Source organism: Nicotiana tomentosiformis, chromosome 4 (assembly GCF_000390325.3).
Source record: "Nicotiana tomentosiformis chromosome 4, ASM39032v3, whole genome shotgun sequence".
Classification (NCBI taxonomy): Eukaryota; Viridiplantae; Streptophyta; class Magnoliopsida; order Solanales; family Solanaceae; genus Nicotiana; species Nicotiana tomentosiformis.
Genome location: NC_090815.1, coordinates 11,975,508 through 11,999,944, shown reverse-complemented (window position 1 = coordinate 11,999,944; position 24,437 = coordinate 11,975,508). Strand labels below are relative to the sequence as shown.

At 35.3% G+C, this 24,437-nt stretch overlaps 2 protein-coding genes, 1 long non-coding RNA gene and 2 other non-coding genes across 7 annotated transcripts; 3 read left to right on the top strand and 2 right to left on the bottom strand.

Moving 5' to 3' along the window:
* Positions 1 to 88: 88 nt before the first annotated feature.
* On the bottom strand, positions 89 to 3,992 carry LOC104096020 (UDP-glucuronic acid decarboxylase 5-like). 3 transcript variants are annotated; one of them, XM_070199561.1, is made up of 13 exons: positions 3,857 to 3,992; positions 2,706 to 2,807; positions 2,518 to 2,604; positions 2,340 to 2,427; positions 2,036 to 2,127; positions 1,889 to 1,953; positions 1,726 to 1,814; positions 1,237 to 1,314; positions 1,016 to 1,109; positions 851 to 917; positions 704 to 767; positions 563 to 603; positions 89 to 475 (listed from the first exon to the last, which is right to left on the bottom strand). In XM_070199561.1, exons 2-13 carry the CDS (start codon positions 2,784 to 2,786, stop codon positions 290 to 292), a joined length of 1,032 nt encoding a protein of 343 aa, XP_070055662.1. In that variant the 5' UTR covers positions 2,787 to 2,807; positions 3,857 to 3,992; the 3' UTR covers positions 89 to 289. The 3 variants fall into 3 exon arrangements, with proteins under 3 accessions (XP_070055662.1, XP_009600596.1, XP_009600597.1); XM_009602301.4 differs by lacking the exon at positions 3,857 to 3,992 and adding an exon at positions 3,489 to 3,637 and having other exon boundaries at positions 2,706 to 2,805; XM_009602302.4 differs by lacking the exon at positions 3,857 to 3,992 and adding an exon at positions 3,331 to 3,354 and having other exon boundaries at positions 2,706 to 2,805.
* Positions 3,993 to 17,595: 13,603 nt separating this feature from the next.
* Positions 17,596 to 17,667, top strand: TRNAH-GUG (transfer RNA histidin (anticodon GUG)). The gene has a single exon. It is a non-coding gene; the product is annotated as a tRNA-His (tRNA).
* Positions 17,668 to 18,084: 417 nt separating this feature from the next.
* Positions 18,085 to 21,908, top strand: LOC104087628 (uncharacterized). Its single transcript, XR_684326.4, has 2 exons — positions 18,085 to 18,499; positions 21,472 to 21,908. It is a non-coding gene; the product is annotated as an uncharacterized lncRNA (long non-coding RNA).
* Positions 18,829 to 18,901, top strand: TRNAR-CCG (transfer RNA arginine (anticodon CCG)). The gene has a single exon. It is a non-coding gene; the product is annotated as a tRNA-Arg (tRNA).
* Positions 21,909 to 22,401: 493 nt separating the features above from the next.
* On the bottom strand, positions 22,402 to 24,379 carry LOC104087629 (CASP-like protein 4C2). The gene is made up of 3 exons (XM_009592160.4): positions 24,014 to 24,379; positions 23,151 to 23,286; positions 22,402 to 22,793 (listed from the first exon to the last, which is right to left on the bottom strand). Exons 1-3 carry the CDS (start codon positions 24,235 to 24,237, stop codon positions 22,572 to 22,574), a joined length of 582 nt encoding a protein of 193 aa, XP_009590455.1. The 5' UTR covers positions 24,238 to 24,379; the 3' UTR covers positions 22,402 to 22,571.
* Positions 24,380 to 24,437: the final 58 nt, after the last annotated feature.

Below are 24,437 nucleotides of genomic sequence, written 5' to 3'. Positions count from 1 at the left end.
AGTTTCTCTAGCACAATAAGTACTTTGCATTTATATTATGTAACGATGCATAAAGATGAAAAACTATATGTACGAAAACAAAACGTAATTCAAGAAGATATTCGATATTCATATATTAAAACTGGCATAAAATGCAGGTATAGCACGAATGCATACTGGCTTCGTTCATTCTCCATGTACTAAGATAACTAGAGGCCAAACTGACACAAGACAAACATCCTTTGATACAATGAAAACATAAAAGCATATCACTTAACAAGCTTGTCCCTCATTTAACACCAATAAAAGCTCAATTCTTTCTAGAGATGCCAAGCCTGCCACGGAAATCATCCTCCATTAGGGGAATACCATTGCGCAGTTTGATCGTTGGTTCCCAGCCTAGTAGTTCTTTCGCCTTTGTGATGTCTGGCTTTCTCTGGCGAGGATCGTCTGGTGTATTTTCCACCGTGATAATTTGCACTTCCGGATTGATAAGCTGCAAAACAAAGAATAATCCGCGTTAACACAAATGTTAACGTGTCATGTGAATACATAGTTGGAGTGCAAGTTCAGCAGAGTATACCTCCTTCACAGTCTCAGCAAGTTCAAGCATTGTGAATTCACCTGATTGCAAGAATATGAATTGTTATTGTTTAAGCTAATAAAATTGGAGGTATGGGTTTTCAATTGGATATGCCAAGAAATGAATAAACAGAAAGCTAACCTGGATTTCCAATGTTAATTGGTCCAGTATTATCTCCCTCCATAAGTCGAATAAGACCATCAACCTTCATCATCCAGAAAGGAAGATAAGCAAAAAGAGAAGACATAATATGAACAGAAAAAAGGTGATTCATAGACTGTTGTATACCATGTCGGAAACATAACAAAAGCTGCGAGTTTGTGTTCCAGGCAGCTGAACAGTCAAGGGTTCATCACTGTAAAATTGCACAAAAGATAGGGTTGGCCATTATTAATTCTAATAATGCGAGGAAATATGGGACGGTAAGAGAGATAGTGAGGTTCAGAATATTACCGAATTGCCTGGGCAATGAAATTGCTGACAACACGACCATCATCAATATTCATTCGTGGACCGTACGTGTTGAAGATTCTAGCAATTCTTATTTCTGGTAAAAGGGGACACCATTTCGTAGATGTAAAACAATGCTTCAGAATGCAGAACTTTACAAAAGAGAATCCACTAGATTTGAAAGAAAACCATTCACAAACATATATATGTAGGAAGTGCTGTACCTATTCCATGCTGCCTGTGATAATCAAACATCAAAGTCTCAGCCACTCTTTTCCCCTCATCATAACAACTCCTAACTCCTGAAATTTGCAAGCAACATTTTTACCAAATCTAACATGATCAATTCACAAAAACTGAGGGGAAATTTCTTCTTTTTTTTCTTCCTTTTTTCTAGCAGATACTAAGAAGATACTGCCAGTAGCGCTCATGATAGGGAGTTTCCAGTTAGAACATAGCTTAAACACATTTCTGTGAGTAAGTATAATAGAATCCAGAGTTTTGGCATTAACAGTAAGTTTGACCAGGTTATCTTATCTATGACAAAAGTATCCAAAATTCTCTGCAATTCTTGTAAACTCCAAAAAGAGGCTATTTATCAAAGAAGCAAATCATCACTTGTTAGATGTGTTCTCAGGCAAAAGAGTTGTATGAGCTTTAGGGAGTCTTTTTCAATGATGCAACTTCGCCGACGAAAAACTAAAGATGCATACCAATTGGGTTGACATTGCCCCAGTAGCTCTCATCTTGAGGGTGCACAAGTGGATCTCCATAAACCTCAGAAGTTGATGTCAGTAAAATCCTGCATTGCATAATGACAGTTAGATGAAGATGTATGTATCCCAACTGTAATTGACGATAGAAGCAGATTCATACCTTGCTCCAACTCTCTTGGCAAGTCCCAACATGTTCAATGTACCAATTACATTAGTCTTAATTGTCTGCAGATATCATAAAAAAGAGTAAATCTACAGAGGCATCTAAGTATACAGGATCATAGTAACTCGTGTCTTCTTTACTGACCTTAACGGGATTGTATTTGTAAAAAATTGGAGAAGCAGGGCAAGCAAGATGGTAAATTTGGTCAACTTCAATCAATAATGGCTCAGTAACATCTGCATATCATTTAAGGAGAAAATACAAGTTGATTCAGGTAACAAAGATCTCGTAACAATATGTATACTTTACGAGAGAAAACACGGAAAAACATTTTGTGAAGGGATCTATTGTAGTAGAAGTTGATCATAGATACTTGCAAGAAAAAGTTTGGCAGATCAAGAACTTGGAGATGTGATGAAAGGTAATAAAACAGCGAATATTGCATTACCATGCCGAATTAACTCAAATCTTGGATGACCAATCCATTGCTTTAGGTTATCCTTTGATCCAGTGAAGTAGTTATCCACGACAATCACCTAAGAATAATGCAGCAATAAAATTGTGTAAATAGACATATTTAAAACCCTATCATCTAACATAGTATTCAGTGGTTGCAAAGTATATACCTCGTTCTTCTCATTTTGCATTAGTCTGTCAACGAGGTGAGAGCCAATAAATCCAGCACCACCAGTCACCAAAATTCTCATGTTGGCCTATTATTAAAAATTTTACAGATAACAAACAGCATAAACACAAGAAATATCAAGATAAAGGCAGAAAATTGAAAGAAACGTCAACGAGATAAAGTATATACCTGGAAAAATTTTGCTTTTCGTAATGGCGATGGTTCTGGTGGTGGTTTTGCAGAAGCATGGTTGTCTCCATTGGAAGTCATTTCCAGATCACTTCAATTTCTGAACCCAAAACCAAATTTAAAGTTCAAAACCAATAATTAAAGTAAGATTCAACCAAACTATCGCAACTCTACAACATAACAACCACAATTACCGGATAACCATTGCTTATAGAGTGATAACCATGACACAGAAACATAAGAATATCAAAAAGATAAATGTAACCATCTTTCCCATAGCCAATATATATGACTAATCAACTAAAACTCCCTTCATAAATTAGCTGGTGCCAACTACATGAATCCTAATAAATCCTCTTTATTCTTTTGTTTTTCTTCCTTCAACCATCCTGGCGGCCGAAACTCATTGGTCCGACTAATCCAGATTAACGCCACTAAAAGCACTGCATGGGTATTATAGCTTTTTACCTAAGACGACTCCATTTCAGGCTCGAACAAGTAACCTCTGGTTAAAAAGGAGGAACCTTTAACATTCGGCCACAAACAAATCAATCACAATTTCTAACGGCAAGAAAGGTTCTTTTTTGAAATATTTTTGGCAGAAAATGAACAGCACATTACGCACCAAAGGGCAACCCGGTGCACAAACATCCCGCGTTCAAGCAGGTTCCAAGGAAGGGCCTCACCCAGAGAATTAACAAACCCAAATTAAATATTCATCAACAGAAGATAAAAAGCAAACAACTTGATTCCATATTCAGAAAAAATACAACTTTGGATCACCTGATCGTCTACAATGCTAATGGAAACAGCCTCTAACAGACATATTGCAAAATATCAGATTTTTTTTTTAATTGTCAGAGGCTCAATGCATGAATTTATAGAACAAACATCATATAGATTCAGACAAAGAACGTGAAAAGTACGTAATCAGGATCCCTATCACACCAAACATGCCAACTAGATAAAGATGGCAGAAATAAAAAACAAATCTTTGAACAAAAAAAGAGTGAAATTAAAGCTTCTGAGCAATTCTACAAAGACCCCACATCAGATCTGAATCTATATTTCTCCAAAAAGCACAAAATTAATCAAAACAATCAACAACAAAATTAATTAATGTAATTGCAAAAGAATTAGAAAAAATTACCTTTTTTTGTGAAATCTTTTTATAACAAAAGAACAGAGGACAATGATAATGCCTATGTAAAAGAGATATATAAACACATAGAAATTGGGTAGATGGTGAGATGCTGTAAATAATTGTTGGGTAGTAAAAAATCTGAAGTTTTTATTTGGTTGAGAGGAAAAGCAATAAATGTGGTGGAATTAATTGAATTTTTGAAGTGGAGGATTTGTTTTACTATAGTTATGATTTATCTGCCACGTTAGATACGTGTCAGTAGTTTAGACTAAATTGAATACGTTGACTTTTCCGATCAGAACCAAACAACATTAGCTAACGTAGTACGCACTACTCTCACCGTATGTCCGAAAGTAGTTTAACATCAGTACATCACTATTATGGTGTTTCATGTTATGAATATATATATTATATTATATTATATATATTCATTTAGCATTTCGTTATAAATAACTTTTCTGAAAAAGTTTATTTATATGAGACTCTGCCGTAGATATGTTTATCTATTTAGTAGTCTATTGGAAATAAGCCTCATGAAGAAGCTTATCCTTTCGGTACTCCGTTATGGATAAATATTACCCATGATAGAAGATTATCTATATCTGGCACAACAGCTTAGAGTAGCAGCTTACAAGCAGCTTACACAACATCTTACAATCAGCTTGCACAACAACTTGCAGTAGCAGCTTACACAACAACTTGCAGTAGCAGCTTACACAACAACTTCTTTTCTTCTATAAATAGAGGAGAATTCAGTTCATTATGTACATAAGTTTGAAGTTTGAATAATATATCAGTTTCTCTCTATACTTGTCTTTACTTTACTATCTTTATTTTATAGCACGTTATCAGCACGACACTCTGCCATCTCGAGAAAATACTTTGAAAGTATCAGAGGTACGAACTTTCTTTTTCTAAATAATATCAAATCTTTCTAAACTTGAGTTTGTAACCCTAGATATATCGTGAAAAAGCTACATGTCTTAGGTGCTTGATACCGAAATTCATCTTGATGCGATGGGTCTGACAGACACCATCAAATATAAAAATCAGGCATCAAACTAAGACCGTGCCAAAGCAATGATATTCCTACGCCATCACCTTGATGAGGGCCTGAAAATGGAATATCTTACTGTTAAAGATCCAGTCATACTGTGGAATAATTTGAAAAATAGATATGACCACCTGAAGATGGTCGTTCTTCCACAGGCACGTTATGATTGGACTCATCTAAGGCTACAAGATTTTAAATCTATCAGTGGGTATAATTCTGTTATGTTCAGAATTATTTCCCAATTGAAACTATGTGGTGATAATATTACTGATCATGATATGTTGGAGAAAACTTTCACCACTTTTCATGCCTCGAATATGCTCCTGCAGCAGCAATATCGAGAGATGGGATTCAAAAAGTATTCTGAACTTATCTCACATCTTCTTGTAGCCGAGAAACATAATGGGCTATTAATGAAAAACCATGAAAGCCGACCTACTGGTTCTTGTCCATTCCCTGAAGTGAATGAGACGAACTTCCACCAAGCTAAGCGTGGAAGAGGACGTGGCCCCAGTCGTGGTCATGGCCGTGGTCGGGGAGAAAACTCTAATCGTGGTAATAACAATACACCAAAGAACCCTCCTCACCACCAGTAGTGGAAAAGGAAGGAACAAAAGCATTAAGCGGTGCAAGCAGCAAAGCCAGAAAATGCATGCAATAGATGTGGAGGAAAAGGGCACTGGTCACGTACAGGTCGTACGTCAAAGCACCTGGTAGAGCTGTATCAAGCCTCCCTGAAGAAGAAAGAGAAAAATGCTGAAGCAAATTTTATTTATGAAGATAATTTAGACTTCATGCATTTGGATGTAGCTGATTATTTTGCACTCCCAGAAGGAGAAACAAGTCATGTGATCGGTAGTGAATCTGTAGAAATATAAATATTTTAATTTTTATTGTTTGTAGTAGATAGTATGGTTATGTAATTGTTGTACATAAATATAAGTTATGCTTTGAAAATAATGTTTACTATCATATTTATTTTTTTTATGTCATTTTGAATAATATGGATAATCCTCAAATTATGTTTGGATCAAAGATCAATCATGAAGATATTTGTGTAATTGATAGTGGAACAACTCATGCCATATTCAAAGATCAGAAATACTTTTCTTATTTGCATAAGGAAAAAGCAAATGTTTCTACAATTTCTGGTAATATAAGTTTGATTGAAGGCTCTAGAAGAGCTACTGTATTTCTGTCTAAGGGAACAAAACTTATAATAGACAATGCATTATTCTCCTCCAAGTCCCGAAGAAACTTGTTGAGTTTTATAGATATCCGCCGAAATGGATATCATGTTGAAACAATAGATGAAATGAACGTAGAATATCTTTGTATTTGTTGCGGCCAAAAACTTATTGCGGCCAAACGCACACGCAAGTATACGCGGTCGTCAAGTAATAAAGTGACTAAAACTCGGATGTCGAACCCACGAGAACTTGTGATTAACTATTAACTAAATTAGACTACCCTAATTATCTAAATAAGAATTAAACCTAAAAATATTTTATTCTAAACTAATTAAATAAAAAAATATAAATAATGAACTTTGAACAGAGAAAGAGCAGATTTTTTATGATATCAATGTAATAAAAATGATCTAGGGTTATGGGCTATCTAACAATCCTATTGTATTCTTAAATTGAATTGACTAACTAATTTATCTGATTTATTGGTTGACAGGGTTAATATTGCTCATAAGAATCTGTCGAGTTCTTACTCGCCTATTCAAGCTAGCCTAACGCCTATATGTCTATGGAGTTGGAATCAACAAGAATGCATTTATAATTCCTGTAAATCAATCAAGCAAGATAATTAGGTATATGTCTATCCTAACCACGAATCCGTTCCCCGATGCCCGAGTTCAAGAACTTGCTCTACTCAATCCTATATGCAATATAGAATTTTCACTTTCGAGTTCAATTCTAGATTCGTAGATAGTATTCAATTGGTGATCAAGCAATTAAATAATTAAGCGCAAGATTGAATAAATAAACCAATATGATAAATCAAGAAGGCAAAATCAATATCCGAATAACAATAGTCATGAAAGAACCACAACCCTAGAACGTGAAGTTTAGCTCCACATAGACATGGTATCCAAACAACAAATCATAAAAAGAAACATAAAAATTACTAAGTTTGGTGAGAGAAAGATGGAACTTGATGAATTCCAGCCTCCACGACGGCTCTGTGCTTGCGTTTTTTCTCTCAAAACGTCCTCTCCTTCAAAAATAGGTTTAGGTTGGCTTTTATATGAGTTGGGGGCGTCTAGGGGTCAAAATAACCGAGTCCTAGTCGAAAAAGGACACTTTCCCGTCTTGAGCGTCCAGGGCAGCGTGGGGCGCTGGCCCTGGCGCTCAAATATTTTGGCTGCTGTAAATTGCGTACGCTGGCTGTGGCCCTCAAATTTTATTTTTTGCCTTTTTGTCCCGATTTCGCTCCAATTCGCGCCATTTCATCCCAAATTGTATCCGAATGATCCCTACACATAGAAATACAAAAATTTAGCACAAATAATCATATTAAACATCTCAAATCGTCGAGACATGAGCAAAATATGAGGCAGGTATATATCAAAATATGCATACATTAAGCCGATTATCACCACCCCACACTTAGACTCTTGTTCGTCCTCGATCAATGGAACTATATTAGCACCCCCAAAACGTACTTAGCACTATGAAAGAAGACCTCACAATTAACTCAATCAAACACCTTACCTTTTGACTATGATCGATGTCGGCAATTAAGCATGAACACACAAATTTCACATTCTTCCCATTTTTAAATAGCCCAAGTATACTCAATGTTTTTCAACCAACTCAATCAACTTAAGCAACCTCTCCACAACCACCTTACCTCAAGAGACGACTCGTTACCACTAAGCATCCTCAACTCACGCACTCACCCAACACAAGAAAGTGTACAATATCACCAATCCGTCATGAGATCAAGTGCCCTCACCACAAGCAAAAGAGTGAATATCAAAATAGTCCACAAATTTAAATATGTCATTGAACATAAATTAAGGACATCACACAATTGAACAACATTCACTCACTCTCACAAAGAATTCATGTGCATCCCGTAGTCGTACCATAAGCTTGCCCGTAGTGTACATCTCTACTAATCTAAGCTAGCTAAATCTAGGATCAATTAGGACTTTAAGATTGTAATGTAGGCTAAGGGACGGGTAGAATACATTTAGGAATAGTGACTAACCCTCCTAAGCACTTTAATACACTACACTCACAATTCAAGCGCAATTGCTTCGCAACCCATTCACTTGTCATACACCATAACTAACATAACCCTTTTTTCCATCAAGCACCTCTATGGTTTCACTAGCACGAGTGAGAAGGATTAGGAGGTGTGTCTTTCTACATTATTTGAACTTTTATTTGCTCTTTCTTGCAAAAAATTTCCTTTTTTTTACACACTCCATACATTGAAGTTCATAAGCTAGTGACCTTTATTCACAATTTTAGTGCACCTTAAAGGCCCTTCCATGGTTCCACTCGAAAGTCACTTCCCAATCTCTCACCTTACTTCTTCTAGCGACTAAGTGCCTTAGGAGGTGAAGGTTCAACAATCTCACATTAAGAACAAAGTAGGAGTACGACTTGTAATGTGGGTGCCAAGGAAACGGTCTATAGGCTCAAAGGGGATAGCAATGGGAAAATTCTATTTGTCAGTGACAAACACCTTTATGGTCAATCAAGAAACGCCTACGTCATCTCCTATACTAGCACAACTTAATGATTTCACGTTGATTAACACACAGAGCAAGTTCTAGACTACACAAGATAGCACATAATATCAACAATCCTTACACACACATGGCACTTGACTCACTCAAGACGGTTCTGTGTGACTCTCAAGTCAAGCAAGCATATCAAGTTGAGAATTTTTTAAGGAACACTGCACTAGATGGCATACAAGTCAATCAAATGAGAAAAAGGCGTCAAAGAGTAGGCTACTTAATCTACTTGGACATTACAATTCAAATCCTATACGCAGGAAGACAGAGCGCATGCTCTAACTTAACTTGCCAACACCAAACATATCAAAAGGTATCTCCGAGCACCTCAGTTTTCTCCCTTATCCTACTCAAAAAAAATAAAATAAAACACCCGATTCGAGCTACACCCTTGGAAAAGAACCAGCGTCCAAAGAAAAACCAAGGGATATTACCTAACTATCAAAAATAAAATAAAAGAAATTTTTTTTGGTATTTTTAATCGGACTTTAATCCCTCAAGAAAATTGTCCAACAGATCCATCATCGGAAAAAGTCCAAAAATAAAATTTTAACTTTTTCTCAATTTTTTTCTATTTTTTTTAAATCTTTTTTTAATTACTACTACTACTACTACTACTACTACTACTACTACTACTACTACTACTACTATACTACACCATTAATTCTACTAACTATGCTATTAAAAATAAGAAGCTAGCTAATAATAAAAAGATAAGAAACTAACAATATACTAATCTAATACTATAGAAAGAATAGAGAATCTTCCACCCCACACTTAATAGAGTGCAGTGTCCTCAATGCACAAATAAAGTAAAAATAACAAGGGTGGATAAGAAACTCCCTGAAAGACCAAAGGCCGAAGCAATAGCAGCTCACGAGATACTCAGACTTCTCCCATGGATGGTCCTTTGTGCGGGTACCTCACACTAGTTCCAACCATCTGGCTCGCTTTTGCACGCTTCCAGTGACTTTTCTTCCTATGCTCATAATCCTACAAAACAAAACAACACTACAAAAATAATAAAATAAATAAAAATAAATAAAGCAGTAAAGCTGGGTTGCCTCCCAACAAGTACCTAATTTAATGTAGCAGCACGATGTGAACCGCTTTTTGCCCCCACCTCGAACTTATGAATTGAGCCCCTAACATGGCATCCAGTCTGCGGCTATGCTCCAGTGGTGGGGCTACAACGATAAACAGGCCAAGTAATAAATTTTTCACTCTACACTTCTCGGCCTTTAGATGAGGAATGTAATTTTTGCTTTTTGGCACAATAAATTCAAGAATATAGGCACTCTCATCCTCACCCTTTGACCCCCTCATTGTCTCAGATGGCTCGATTACTATCTTACTATCTAAACACAATGTGAAAAAATGATTGGAATGAGGTCTAATGCACCCGAACTCATGAATTGTACTACTATTTACATCCCCATATATATACACACTCAAGTCTCCCAAAGTAATGTTATATATTCCCTCATATGACTCTAGAGCATTCTTCTCAACATTGGCATTCTCAAGAAAAATATGGTCTAATGATTGGTATTCTCGTTTTAGCTCCTCAATTTGGTCTAGAAGATTTTTTTCAGCTTCACACAACTCATCATTAAATTGTTGGCCATTACACGCATCAACCTTTTCATTCAAATTTGCATCCAAGTTATGCACAACCAAGCCAAAATTATCAATTTTATGTGCAAGATCATCTCTCTCCTTAGACCAATCATTCACCAACGTTGTCAGAAGACAACGTCATTCCGCATATTCCCTTAATCGAGAATATTCGTCCCAATATCAACCCTTACTCCCATATTCAAATTCAGATTTCCAAGAGTTCATGTCATGACAAGCCCAAAATAACGGGCCATATAAGTCTTCCGTCAACCAAGAGTCTTCATCAATAACCTTACCTCCATATATTTCATCCCCAGATGTCATGGTGAAAGAACTAGAAACACACTAAGAGAAAAATCAAATAGTTATAAAAATAAAATATTTACAAAAAGAGAAGAAAAAAAAACTTGTAAAGATAAAAGTACAAGCCTAATGTAGAAAAATAGTTAATTTCTAAGTCCCCGTTAACGGTGCCAAAACTTATTGCGGCCAAACGCACACGCAAGTATACGCGGTCGTCAAGTAATAAAGTGACTAAAAGTCGGATGTCGAACCCACGAGGACTTGTGTTAACTAAATTAGACTATCCTAATTATCTAAATAAGAATTAAACCTAAAAATATTTTATTCTAAACTAATTAAATAAAAAAATATAAATAATAAACTTTGAACAGAGAAAGAGCAGATTTTTTATGATATCAATGTAATAAAAATGATCTAGGGTTATGGGCTATCTAACAATCCTATTGTATTCTTAAATTGAATTGACCGACTAATTTATCTGGCTTATTGGTTGACAGGGTTAATATTGCTCATAAGAATCTGTCGAGTTCTTACTCGCCTATTCAAGCTAGCCTAACGCCTATATGTCTATGGAGTTAGAATCAACAAGAACGCATTTATAATTCCTGTAAATCAACCAAGCAAGGCAATTAGGCATATGTCTATCCTAACCACGAATCTGTTCCCCGATGCCCGAGTTCAAGAACTTGCTCTACTCAATCCTATATGCAATATAGAATTTCCACTTTCGAGTTCAATTCTAGATTCGTAGATAGTATTCAATTGGTGATCAAGCAATTAAATAATTAAGCGCAAGATTGAATAAATAAACTAATATGATAAATCAAGAAGGCAAAATCAATATCCGAATAACAATAGTCATGAAAGAACCACAACCCTAGAACGTGAAGTTTAGCTCCACATAGACATGGTATCCAAACAATAAATCATACAAAGAAACATAAAAATTACTAAGTTTGGTAAGAGAAAGATAGAACTTGATGAATTCCAGCCTCCACGGCGGCTCTGTGCTTGTGTTTTTTCTCTCAAAACATCCTCTCCTTCAAAAATAGGTTTAGGTTGGCTTTTATATTAGTTGGAGGCGTCTAGGGGTCGAAATAACCGAGTCCTAGTCGAAAAAGGACACTTTCCCGTCTTGAGCGTCCAGGGCAGCGTGGGGCGCTGGCCCTGGCACTCAAATATTTTGGCTGCTGTAAATTGCGCCACAGCCAGTGCCCCACACTGTCTGTGGCCCTCAAATTTCTCTTTTTGTCTTTTTGTCCCGATTTTGCTCCAATTCGCGCCATTTCGTCCCAAATTGCATCCGAATGATCCCTACACATAGAAATACCAAAATTTAGCACAAATAATCATATTAAACATCTCAAATCGTCGAGACATGAGCAAAATGTGAGGCGGTATATATCAAAATATGCATACATTAAGCCGATTATTAGTATTACAAAGAATATTTCTGGACAGAAATGCATTGTAGAAAAGTTACCAACTTTATCTTGTGGCTTATACTATTCAAAGATTAGTACAGTTGAACCACACTCTATCCTAAACTGGAAGTTTACTGATTTAAATACTTTTATGCTTTGGCATGGCCGTTTGGGCCATCCTGGATCAATAATGATGAGACGAATTACTGAAAATTCGAGTGGGCATCCATTATAGAACCTGAAGATTCTTACAAATGATGAATTTTCTTGTGATGCTTGTTATCAAGGCAAAATGATCACTAGACCATCACCAATGAAGGTTGGCATTGAGTCCCCTGCCTTTTTAGAACGTATACATGGGGATATATGTGGACCTATTCACCCACCAAGTGGGCTGTTTAGATATTTTATGGTCCTAATAGATGCATCTTCAAGATGGTCTCATGTGTGCCTACTATTATCTCGCAACCTGGCATTTGCAAAGTTATTAGCCCAAATAATTCGATTAAGCGCACAATTCCCAGATTATCCTATAAAGGCTATTCGCCTTGATAATGCTGGAGAATTCTTATCTCAAGCTTTTGATAATTACTGTCTATCAGTTGGGATGAAAGTTGAATATCATGTAGCTTATGTTCATACTCAAAATGGCCTTGCAGAGTCATTTATTAAACGACTTCAATTGATAGCAAGACCACTACTTATGAAAACAAAATTGCCCATTACTGTTTGGGGCCATGCTATCTTGCACGCAACATCACTTATCCGTCTCAGACCGACACATTATAATAAATATTCTCCGTCATAATTAGTTTTTGGTCATGAACTAAATATTTTCCAACTACGAATTTTTGGATGTGATGTATATGTGCCAGTAGCACTACCACAACGCAATAAGATGGGTCCCCAAAGAAGGTTAGGAATATATATTGGGTTTGAATCATCTTCTATTATTCGCTATCTTGAACCATTGACGAGAGATTTATTTACTGCTCGATTTGCAGATTGTCAATTTGATGAAATAAATTTTCCACAATTAGGGGGAGAGAAAAAAAAAATCAAAAGAGAAATTGTGTGAAAAGTTTCATCATTATCTCACTTTGATCCACGTACCCCTATAGGCTATATGTAATCAAGAAGTCCAGAAGATCATCCATTTACAAAATATAGCAAATCAAATGCCAGACGTATTTACTAATTTGAAAAGGATAACTAATTCACATATCTCTGCAGAGAATGTTCCTATCCGAATTGATGTCCCAGTAGGACCACCTACTAGCATGAGAGCTAGTGAACCTAAAGCATGCCCGAAGCGTGGTAGGCCTTTGGGTTCTAAGGATCGAAATCCTAGAAAAATAAAATCGACAAATGATCAAAATGATATTATGAAGGGGTCTCCTACAGAGACCCAAGATTTGATTAGTTCTGAGATTCATGAAGAAATCAATGAACCCGAGACTCAAGTGAGCGAAAAACTTTTAATAAGTTCTACTGGTGATGGGATTAATTTAAATCGATCTGAAATAGTGGTGGATAATATTTTTGATTATAATGTTGCACTTAACATTATGCAAGATAGTGATGATTTTGAACCCCGATCTGTCGAAGAATGTCGACAAAGATCTGATTGGCCAAAATGGCAAGAATTAATTAAATTGGAATTGAAGTCACTTGCTAAAAGAGAGGTCTTTGGACCAGTAGTCCAAACACCTGTTGATATAAAGCCAGTTGGTCATAAATGGGTTTTTGTGCGAAAAAGAAATGATAAAAATGAATTTGAAAGATACAAGGCTCGCCTTGTTGCACAAGGATTCTCACAACGACCTAGAGTCGATTATGAAGAAACATATTCACCCGTTATGTATGCCATAATATTTCGATATCTCATCAGTTTAGCCTTACGTGAAAGGCTTGAAATACATCTAATGGATGTGGTTACATCTTATCTGTACGGGTCAATTGATAATGAGATTTACATGAAAAATCCTGAAGGATTTAAAATGCCTGAAGCATATTCAAAAACTCGAAAAATATACTCAATCAGATTACAAAGATCTTTGTACGGTTTAAAACAATCTGGGCGCATGTGGTATAATTGCCTCAGTGAATATTTACTGAAAGAGGGTTACATAAATGATGTTATTTGTCCATGTATTTTTATAAAGAAAATGGCTTCAAAATTTGTTATACTTGCTGTTTATGTTGATGACATAAATCTTGTTGTAACTCTAGAAGAGCTCCAAAAGGCAATTGAATATTTTAAGAAAGAATTTGAGATGAAAAATCTTGGAAAGATAAAACTTTGTCTTGGTCTGCAAATTGAACATTTAGCAGACGAGATCTTTATCCATCAATCTGCCTATACAGAAAGGGTATTAAAACGCTTTTACATGGACAAAGCGCACCCATTGAGTACACTAATGGTTGTTCAATCACTTGAAGTGAATAGAGATTTGTTCCGACCTCCAGAAGAGGATGAGGAACTCCTTGGTCCCGAAGTACCCTATCTCAGTGCAATTGGTGCACTAATGTATCTTGCTAATGCTACAAGGCACGACATAGCATTTTCTATTAATTTACTTGCAAGATATAATTCTTCTCCTACACGGAGACATTGGAACGAGATTAAACATATATTGCGATATTTAAAGGGAACTCTTGATATGAGTTTGTTTTATGCTAACAAAGATAGTGCATATCTTGTTGGTTATGCAGATACAAGTTATTTATCTGATCCTCATAAAGCTAGATCTCAAACTGGGTATGTATTTACATGTGGAGGTACTATCATATGATAGATCTCCACAAAGCAATCTATTGTTGCTACTTCTTCAAATCATGCTGAAATAATAGTTATTCATGAACCAAGTAGGGAATGTGTATGGTTGAGATCAATAATTTATTTTATTCGAGAAAAATGTGGTTTGGAATGTGAGAAAAGACCCACAATTTTATACGAAGACAATGTTGCATGCATAGCCCAAATGAAGGGAGGATTTATAAAATGAGATAGAATGAAGCACATTTCACCAAAATTATTTTACACACACGATCTTCAAAAAAATGGTGACATTGATTTGCAACAAATCCGTTCAAGTGACAATCCGACAAATTTATTCACCAAATCTTTACCAACTTCAACTTTTGAGAAGATGATATACAAGATTGGAATGCAGACACTTAAATATTTGAAACAAAGTTTTCATCAGGGAGAGTAAAATACGCGATGTACTCTTTTTTTCTTATTAAGATTTTTTCCAACAGGATTTTCCTTATAAGGTTTTTAATGAGGCAGCTAGCAATGCGTATTACTAAATATGTGTACTCTTTTTCCTTCACTAGGATTTTTTTCCATGGGGTTTTTCCTAGTAAGGTTTTAACGAGCCACATTATCTTTTAATGAACATACCAGGGGGAGTGTTATGAATATATTATATTAGTTCATTTAGTACTCCGTTGTAAATAAGCTTCCTGAAGAAGTTTATTCATATAAGACTCCGCCGTAAATATGTTTATCTATTTAGTACTCTATTGGAAATAAGCCTCCTGAAGAAGCTTATCCTTTCGGTACTCTGTTATGGACAAAAATTATCTATGATAAAAAATTATCTATATCTGGCACAACAACTTAGAGTAGCGGCTTACAACCAGCTTACACAACAGCTCACAAGCAACTTACACAGCAGCTTGCAGCAACAACTTACAAGCAGCTTGCAGTAGCAGCTTACACAACAACTTCCTTTCTTTTATAAATAGAGGAGAATTTAGTTCATTATGTACATAAGTTTGATGTTTGAATAATATATTAGTTTCTCTCTATACTTGTCTTTACTTTATTGTCTTTATTTTATAACATTTCAGAAATTTTAAAAAATCTTATCAATTTTTTGCAAAAATAAATTCAATCAAACACTAAGAAAGAAAAGTTTTTCAATTTTACATAAATACATCAATGTCTTTCGATCATTTACAAATCCTGAATTATTCCCATAACTTCTTCATTTTTTTTATATATATATATATATATATATATATATATATATTTTATATATTTTTTTGCTAACAAATACAATTTTTTTTGGCAACCATTCTTGTTAAAAGTGTTGGTTATGATGCTTTTCAAAAGGAGCACATCAAGAGTCAAGACTGCTTTGGGACCAAATTCCATATGATTTTAGGAGGAGTGAAATTAAGGATCCGTTTGGCCATAGATTTTGTCAAAATAAATTTGGATTTTATTTGACAAACACATATTTGACTATAGATTTTGCCAATATTTTGGCCAAATTCCAAAACCAGCTCAATCCAAAATATCATTATTATATTTTTTTAAAATTGCTCAAAACTTTGTATTTTATAAAAGAGCCCACAATTTATTATTTTGTAACGATGTTGCTTCGTCTTCTCGGTTATCTGATAGTGTATCATGTAGTTCATTATAAGAATGATAATTTTGTATCAAATTTATTTATGTTCACGACTATGGTTTGCAATAATATAATGAATGTTATTGATAATGGTACTGTTGGGTATTTGTGATAGTTTTTAGAACTTGTAGGTATAAGTCATGTTTCATGTTTTTCCAAACTAAACTTCACCCAAAACAGATGTCCAAACACATTTTCATTTTCAAACCAAACTTCACCCAAATCCGATTTTTCAGAATAAATTTGGGAATCTATGGCCAAACGCTAGCTAAATTGCCAATGCTTCGCTACACACATATGTTTTTAATCGTATTTCATCTTTATTTTGAAGGATTTTTTGATAATTATTTGCACGTAATTATTGTTTAAATCACATTAAATAATTAATATTTTATTTAGCCATGGGCTGAGTTGAGATGTTTAGTTGATGGTTGAGGACGACTTAAAGGGAACACTTATATTTTTCGCCTTTATTTTAATATGCATTTATTTATTTATTTTATATAAGCAAAATATTTATCTTGTACTCACTGTCCCCGTTTGAATTTGCTCGCAAATAATGTCCTTATTATTAGTGGACGGAATAAAATTTACCCATCAAAACTAACAGATAGTTTCACCAATAATCTTAATCCTAAATATTTCTTGTAAAAAGTTATAACCAAAAAAATTACACAGATCCAAAATGATTAAAAAGCCAAATTACATCTAACTGCTTATCATATTCCTGTCTTTTCTTTAACAGCAATAAAACAATGCACAAGTTCTAGAAAATAAATATTTCTTAAATCAAATAAATATAATTGAAGAAATTGTAGGGAGTTATTATGAACACTTAACAAGTAAGTTTAATCTTGCCGAACCGATTGTTGTCATGCCAAAAAGAAAAAAAATCAACACAATATCAATTTTATTTTTGTTAAGCTAAATTTATTTAGATAATCGCAACTAGGTAGACAAGAAGTATTGTCTTCACAAAAATAAAAACTAAAAAATAGAAAACTTATTAGTCATCTATTGAACAAAAAAGAATATCTTGAAAAATATTTCTATGCTTTTTAAGTGTATTTTTGGAGAATTTGTTTTCTACATCTTTGTCAAAATCTATTTTGTTTGCACAAAATAATTGATTATTTGTTTATCATGTTGCATAAAGTGGCTGTAGTTTAGTGGTGAGAATTCCACGTTGTGGCCGTGGAGACATGGGCTCGAATCCCAGCAGCCACATTTATGTATGTTTTTCCTAGGGGTATTCAAAACCGAAGCTTAATGGCTTATTGGTATCGGTTTAGCGGACGGGGAACGGATTGAACTTTTTTATTAACGACTTATCGGTTTGGGGGCGGATTATTCAATTTTCTTAACGGATAATCCATTAACCCGTTAAGAATATATATATATATATATATATAAAATAATTATTTTTATCCATATATATATATATATTAAATAATCAAAAACCATTCTTCCACTTCCAGTACTCTATCTCTATTCTCTATTACTAATTTACTATTACACATTTAGTTATAATTTACTATTCCATTTAGTTACTATTAGATAATTTTGATTATCATTTATTATACCCAGTGTTCTCTTCTATTTCTTATGATAGTTATAAGTTATTAATAGGCTCATCCCCAGAGATGATTCTACTGGGAAATACGTTGGAATACACATCTCTCTATTTCTTCTATTTAGCTCTCTTCTTAGGAATTTTATTTTGAGTCATAGCGATCAACAAACAATTCGATAAACCGCCCGATAAGAGCTAAACCGATACCAATTCGCCCGATATATGGCTAGCGGATTAATATATTTAAAAGTCGATAACCGATAAGCTAAACCGTTAAGAGTATATAACCGCCCAATCCGCCTGATAAGCAGCCCAAGTTTTTCCCAAACTTAAAACGTAATGAGATCTGATTTGATTCTGTTTACCTCTTCTTTAACCTAAGTAAATCACATTACTGTCCTCAACCCCCCAAAACGTACTTTTACTCCTTTTTTCTCTCTGTCCGAACAGAAGGTTGATCTCATTCGACGTCGTATTCAAACAAAGGTACAGATCTCCATCTGATCAATTTTTACACACACACACACACACAGTTGTTTGATGTTTACACTTCTATGACTGTGTATTCATGTGAATATATACTTCTATGACTGTGTATTCATGTGAATATATACAGATCTGAATTTTGTTGTCTGTTATTTCTGGAGTCGTTTTTCCATTCATTTTGATTTTGTTTGTTTCTTCAGAAAATGGGGTTTTGAATTTCGATCGGTGAAAGTGGTACCCATTTCTGATCTTCCTTTGTCGCTTTCGATGATAGTAGAAATGTCGAACATAAATAAATGAAGGAAAATTGGAGAAGTTGGTAACAATGTGATCACATAGCGGAGTGGATATCGCGTTAGACTCCGAATCTAAAGGTCGTGGGTTCGAATCCCACTGTGATCACTGCCTTTGTTTTTGCACCTTTGTTTTGTTGGTTTCATATTTTGTGTTTGGATTTGGTAATTGCTTAATCAAATGGATTTTCTTGATAGAATTAATCCAATGGAAGTTTTATTTGTTTCTACTGGGATATAAGCCTGAGGTGACCAGGGTGCAACCTGAAGACCATGATTTAAATCCGAGCAGAAACGAAAAATACTAGTCGATTCTTCACATATGTTACCCAATATCTGCTGGTGGGAGGTAACACGTATCGGTGGAATAGTCGAGAGGCGCACAAGCTTGCTCGGACCCCACCGTTGTCCCCCCTCCCCCTCCCCCCCCCCCCCCCAAAAAAAAAAAGGTTGAGGTGATCGGTTTGGGAGGCATTAATATCTGCCTCCACTGCATATGCTCAATAGTTATGAACTTGGTGCAACTGCTCAGTAATTTTTGTTTCGGCAAAGGGTCAAATATATCCTTCTACTATCAAAAATTATTTATTTATACCCTCCGTTTCACAATCTGGCTAATTGAGACCCTACCGTTATAATATCGATGAATTTTACCCCTATTTTAGACAGAATGCCACGTGGAAACCCCTATTTGATTGGGCATTTTACTGGATTATGGGCAAATTATGCCACCAAAGATATTTCTATTGTAAATGCAGGCTGGTTTTCACTTGATTGATAGTTTTACAACAACAACAACATAGCCAATATAATCCCATAAGTGGCGTATGGGGAAGGTAGTGTGTACGAAGACCTTACCCCTACCCTGTGGAGGTAGAGAGGCTGTTTCCGAAGACGATTGATGGTTTTATTCCTATAAACTTTTGCCTCCGCACAAGAGATGTTTGTGGAGTTAATATGAGTTTAATTTTTCCTTTTTTTTCCTTCCATTGCATTGGTTTTGGGAGTTTGTTTAGCAAAAGTCTCCCTTTACCAATCTAGGGGAAGTACTTGAAAATCTGATGTTAGGTTTGATTAAGCATTCTTTATAGAAATGTTAGGTTGTAACAGTTGGATTGATGGCTAACTGTGGTAGATGCATTAGCTATTAGGTACATTGAGACACAAAATTTTAAGGTATTGAAGTGGTTTTTGATTGTCAGCAAGCGTAAGGAGCGCTTGTAAAACTTTAGCTTTTTGAGCTAAACAAGTTAATGCTGTATTCGTGATAGGTACCTAACTTGGCTAACGGAGCTTTGCTCTAGTGGTAAAAAGAAAGACCGCTACCAGGATGTTGTGGTTCTTAATTATTGAAAAAAGAGGTAGTTCATAACTCTTTTGTGGAATTGGCAACAACAACAACAACAAACTCAATGTAATCCCACACGTGGGGGTCTGGAGAGAGTAGTGTATAAGCAGACCTTACCCCTACCTTCAAAAAGGCCGAGAGGCTATTTCCGGTAGACCTTTTGCGGAAATGGATAACTCTAAATTGTGATTGATCATTGGTGTGTAAAGTGTAACTAAAGGAATAGGAAGAACTTCACCTTAATATTTTAAGGAAGTACATATTTCGGTGGGTGTTCACCGTGATGTTATGTTTACGAATTTAATTTAAGCATTCTCTAGAGAAGTGTTAGGTTGTGGCAGTAGGATTGATGCCTGACTGTAGTAGATGCATTAGGTATGTCGAGACACAGACTTTTAAGGTATCATAGTGGTTTTAGATTGTCAACACGTGTAAAGGAACGCTGTGCATATAGGTATCTAACTTGGCCAGTGAGGCTTTGCTCTAGTGCTAAGGAGGAGGACCAATACCTTGTTCAAAAAAAAAAAAAAAGGAGGACCAATACCCTGGGGTTGTGTTTCTTAATTCTTTTCAAAAAGGAAAGGTAGTATCATAAGTTCATAACTCATGCCAGAAATCGGATAATTCTAAAATTGTCATTGATCAGTGAGGAGTAAAATAATTTGGCTTGTTAATCCTCTGTGATAATCAGTAACTTGTATTCTCATCAGCGCATTGAATATACATAGTGAGAGGCTGAGAGCAATGAGATCACTGCCTGAGCCAAGGGTCAGTTTAACAGAGAATATGCACAACAGCGAGATGACCCCCCCCCCCCCCCAAACAATGAAAGTAGGGTGTAAAAACAAATCAAGTGAACTCATTTTTGAACAAATAAGATAAAATAACTATGTTGCATAGGAGTAAGAAAGGTATCTTTGCTTGTTCAAATCCATTTTGCACTAAATAATAAGAAAGATGTTATTTCCCTAAGTGCTTGTCCTCAAAAGAGAAATAAAAAGATATAGTCCAGTTTGCACAGACATAGGTTGAAGTTCTTATAGTTTTGTGCTATACCAATACTCTGGATCCAAAAAGAATTGAATGTCGATTTTTTCATGATAATATTTTAGTCACTTTACATGGTTACCATGAAAAGATGCAGAGACCGATGAAAAGTAAAAGGTTATTGCTGGAAATAAACTATTTTCTTTAGCACACTTGCTTTCTTGTGGTTTTGGAGGGAATTATGTCCCTTGGCATTGCAAAGCTGTTGTAGATCTAACTTGTGTAACTGAATGTAATAGTTTTCATTTTGTCCTAACTGTTGGCGCTTCAATTTGCTCTTGCAGATAATGGATGATCAAGATTTGGGATTCTTTGCCAACTTCATTGGCATCTTAATTTTCGTCTTTGTTATTGCTTATCATTATGTAGCGGCTGATCCTAAGTACTCAAGCAACTAACTGATGCCAAGCATACAGTTTTTTCCTGGTCTCGTCGAGTCGAGCTTTTACTTGCCTCTCCCAATTTGTGAATCTCACAGCACTTAGTCTAATGAAAATATGAAGAAATTGTGGTGATAGTTGAGTCTGTACCTAGAGTGTTAAAACTTGAAGATGCAAAATTATGTTTAGCAGTAAGTTTTTACTTTGGTCCCCTGAGATCTAGAGGAAATGTGTTTAAACAGTTGAAGGGCTAAAGAAAAAGAGCAAGATTAACTTTGTTAAGGAACAGCTCTTCAATCCGAATAGCAATATTTCTAGTAATTGTTTTGTTTGATTGCCTACATTTTTTGTTTTGTATTGTTTAGGTCTTAAAAGAAGGGATACTCGTTAGAGAACAGCTTTTCTTCTTTAAACAATTACTGGATTGTAATTAGAGTTTGGTTATCCTACATAGCAAAGCCTTTCCCTACCTAACAACTAGGGGTGGCAAACTGGTGGATCGTGTCGAAAATGAGTAGTGCAAAAAAAATAAATTATCCGATCCGACCCATATTTAATATAGGACGACCATTCGAATTTTCTCTTTTATTTACTCATCTTTTGTAATTACCAACACTATACGTACATCTTTTGTAAGAGTAGTGTCAGGGTTAGTTTGAGTATATTCCATTGTATTTTTAATCAACTAAGATTTAGATAGGTAAGATGAAATCGTGGAGATTTTTTGTTTTTTGTTTTTGGTATTTAAACCAACGTTATGGGTCATTAGGCCACATCCTTAGAAGCCAACACTATTAACATAATTGTCTCCTATTACCATTACAAAAACGATACTCCTATAATAGTTTTCTTGATAAGGAGAAAAGAATAAGTTTACATTTTACTCAAAGATTAACAAGCAAATATATCAATGTAAAGGGGGGAAATTAATTTAAAAAAAATGAATTTATTTTACATTTTTCTTTAATTTTCTCCACCACCCCAACCTTGTAACCCCCTCTATCTTACACATGAAATCGAGAGCCATTGATAATAAAACTTACAACCCGGAAACCCGACAAGAGAGAAGAAAAACCCAAGAACATAAACCCGGCGAATCCAAAGGCTATTGAGATATCAGATTGCACGCAGAATGCATTGTTGACCTTACACGTGTCCATATCCCTCAACGTCCGAGCCAACGATGTTCCGGCCGAATCCGCCGATAGTAATAGGTACGCAAAAACCTAGGCAAAAAATGATTGAAGACAACATTAGAGGTGTCAAATGTGCGAATTGAGTCGACTTCAATCGGGTCAAAATGACCGAGTTAATCGCCCAAAAATTATTCGGATTGAAATAGGCTGAACCAGATGAGCTAAAATGAGTTTTTCGAAAAATTCCAGAAAAACCCGTTCACAAAATTGCTAATATTTTTTTCAAATAAAGTGCTTGTCCAAATATAATTTTAAATTATAAATACTAATTTTTAACTTAACTCCAAATACGACTCTTTTTTCTTCAAAAATTCTACTTAGTTCAAAGCAGTCCAACTTTTAAATAAAGTGAATTTGAACGGATTAAAATGAAGTGACTTTATGAACCTGGTCGTGGCCGAAATCGAACCAAACTTGGAGCGCTTCAGGGAACACAGTGACGCCTCTTGAAATCTCCCAAACGGATGCTCCTACTTCGAACAGTGAATATAATGCAACAATTCCACCGGCAACAGCCACAAACCTTTACATAAAATAAAAGCTTTTACTAAAAGTTTTTTTAAAAAAAATATCCCAGCAAATTTGAATTCCAGAGTACTAAAAACGGAAACGACGCCATTTAATCAGTATTTCAAAATTTTCAGCAAAAATTCCGTCAATTTTCAGCTCCAGAGTACTAAAATCGTCGCGCTTTATCAGTTTGTTTATAAGATATATTATGATTTCAATTTGCCGTTCAATGGAGTGAAAAGAGTTTACTAAAAACAAAACTGAAATAAAAAGTTAAAAAATCAGCAAATTTGAGCTCCGGAGTAATAAAATGACGCCATTTTATCAGTATTTCAAAATTTTCAGCTAAAATCCCATCAATTTTCAGCTTCAGACTTCAGAGTGCTAAGATCGCCGCGTTTTATCAGTTTTCTTTTTAAAATCTATAATAATTTCAACAAGCCGTTCAACCGATTGAAAAGAGTTTATTAAAAGCAAAAATAAAATAATAATATAAACTATAAAAATACCAGCAAATTTGAACAACGAAATACTGAAACGACGTCATTTTATCAGCATTTCAAAATTTTCAGCAAACAATCCATCAAATTCCTACTCTGGAGTGTTAAAAAATCGTCGCGTTTTAATATTTTGCTTTTCTGTCCGATTTCAATTTCCCGTTTAATCGAACGAAAAATGCATCGATTTTCAACTCCGGCGATCAAAAACGACGTCGTATTATCAAAAGGCTTTGTAGTTACCTGAAGGCGTCGAAGTGGTGCCACTGAGGAAAATCGGAGCCGCCGCGGCGAGAATTCGTAAACATGAAGATAGCGGAGGCAAGCGAGAAGCAGAAGGAAGCAAATCGGAAGACGATAATCAAAATGTTAAAACGCCGGAGCTTGTGTACGGACACGGTGGAGTGAAAGTGTGACGGCGACGGCGTATCAACGACGCCGTTTCGTACCTGAGGTGACCTCATCATCTTTTTTCTTTTCTCTCTAGCCAGAGACAGCGAAATAACGGTGCATTGATAAATAACAGGAAGAAATGGGAAAGTTAGAAGCTTTAAATGTTGTGTTTCAATGGAGGAGTAGGGTTACGAGTTGGGAGTTTGTAGTCACGGGAAATGAGATGATTCCCACGAAAGGATAGAAAGACAGAGAAAAAGAGAGGAATATGTCT

Excerpts from the sequence above, each read along its gene's own strand:
- LOC104096020 (XM_070199561.1), bottom strand. The coding sequence starts at position 2,786 with ATGACTTCCAATGGAGACAACCATGCTTCTGCAAAACCACCACCAGAA. Across the intron at positions 1,315-1,725 it reads GGGCAATGTCAACCCAATTG|GAGTTAGGAGTTGTTATGAT; the intron begins GTATGCATCTTT and ends TGCAAATTTCAG. Across the intron at positions 604-703 it reads AATTAACATTGGAAATCCAG|GTGAATTCACAATGCTTGAA; the intron begins GTTAGCTTTCTG and ends TCTTGCAATCAG.
- LOC104087629 (XM_009592160.4), bottom strand. The coding sequence starts at position 24,237 with ATGATGAGGTCACCTCAGGTACGAAACGGCGTCGTTGATACGCCGTCG. Across the intron at positions 23,287-24,013 it reads CACCACTTCGACGCCTTCAG|GTTTGTGGCTGTTGCCGGTG; the intron begins GTAACTACAAAG and ends TTTTATGTAAAG. Across the intron at positions 22,794-23,150 it reads TCGATTTCGGCCACGACCAG|GTTTTTGCGTACCTATTACT; the intron begins GTTCATAAAGTC and ends TTTTTTGCCTAG.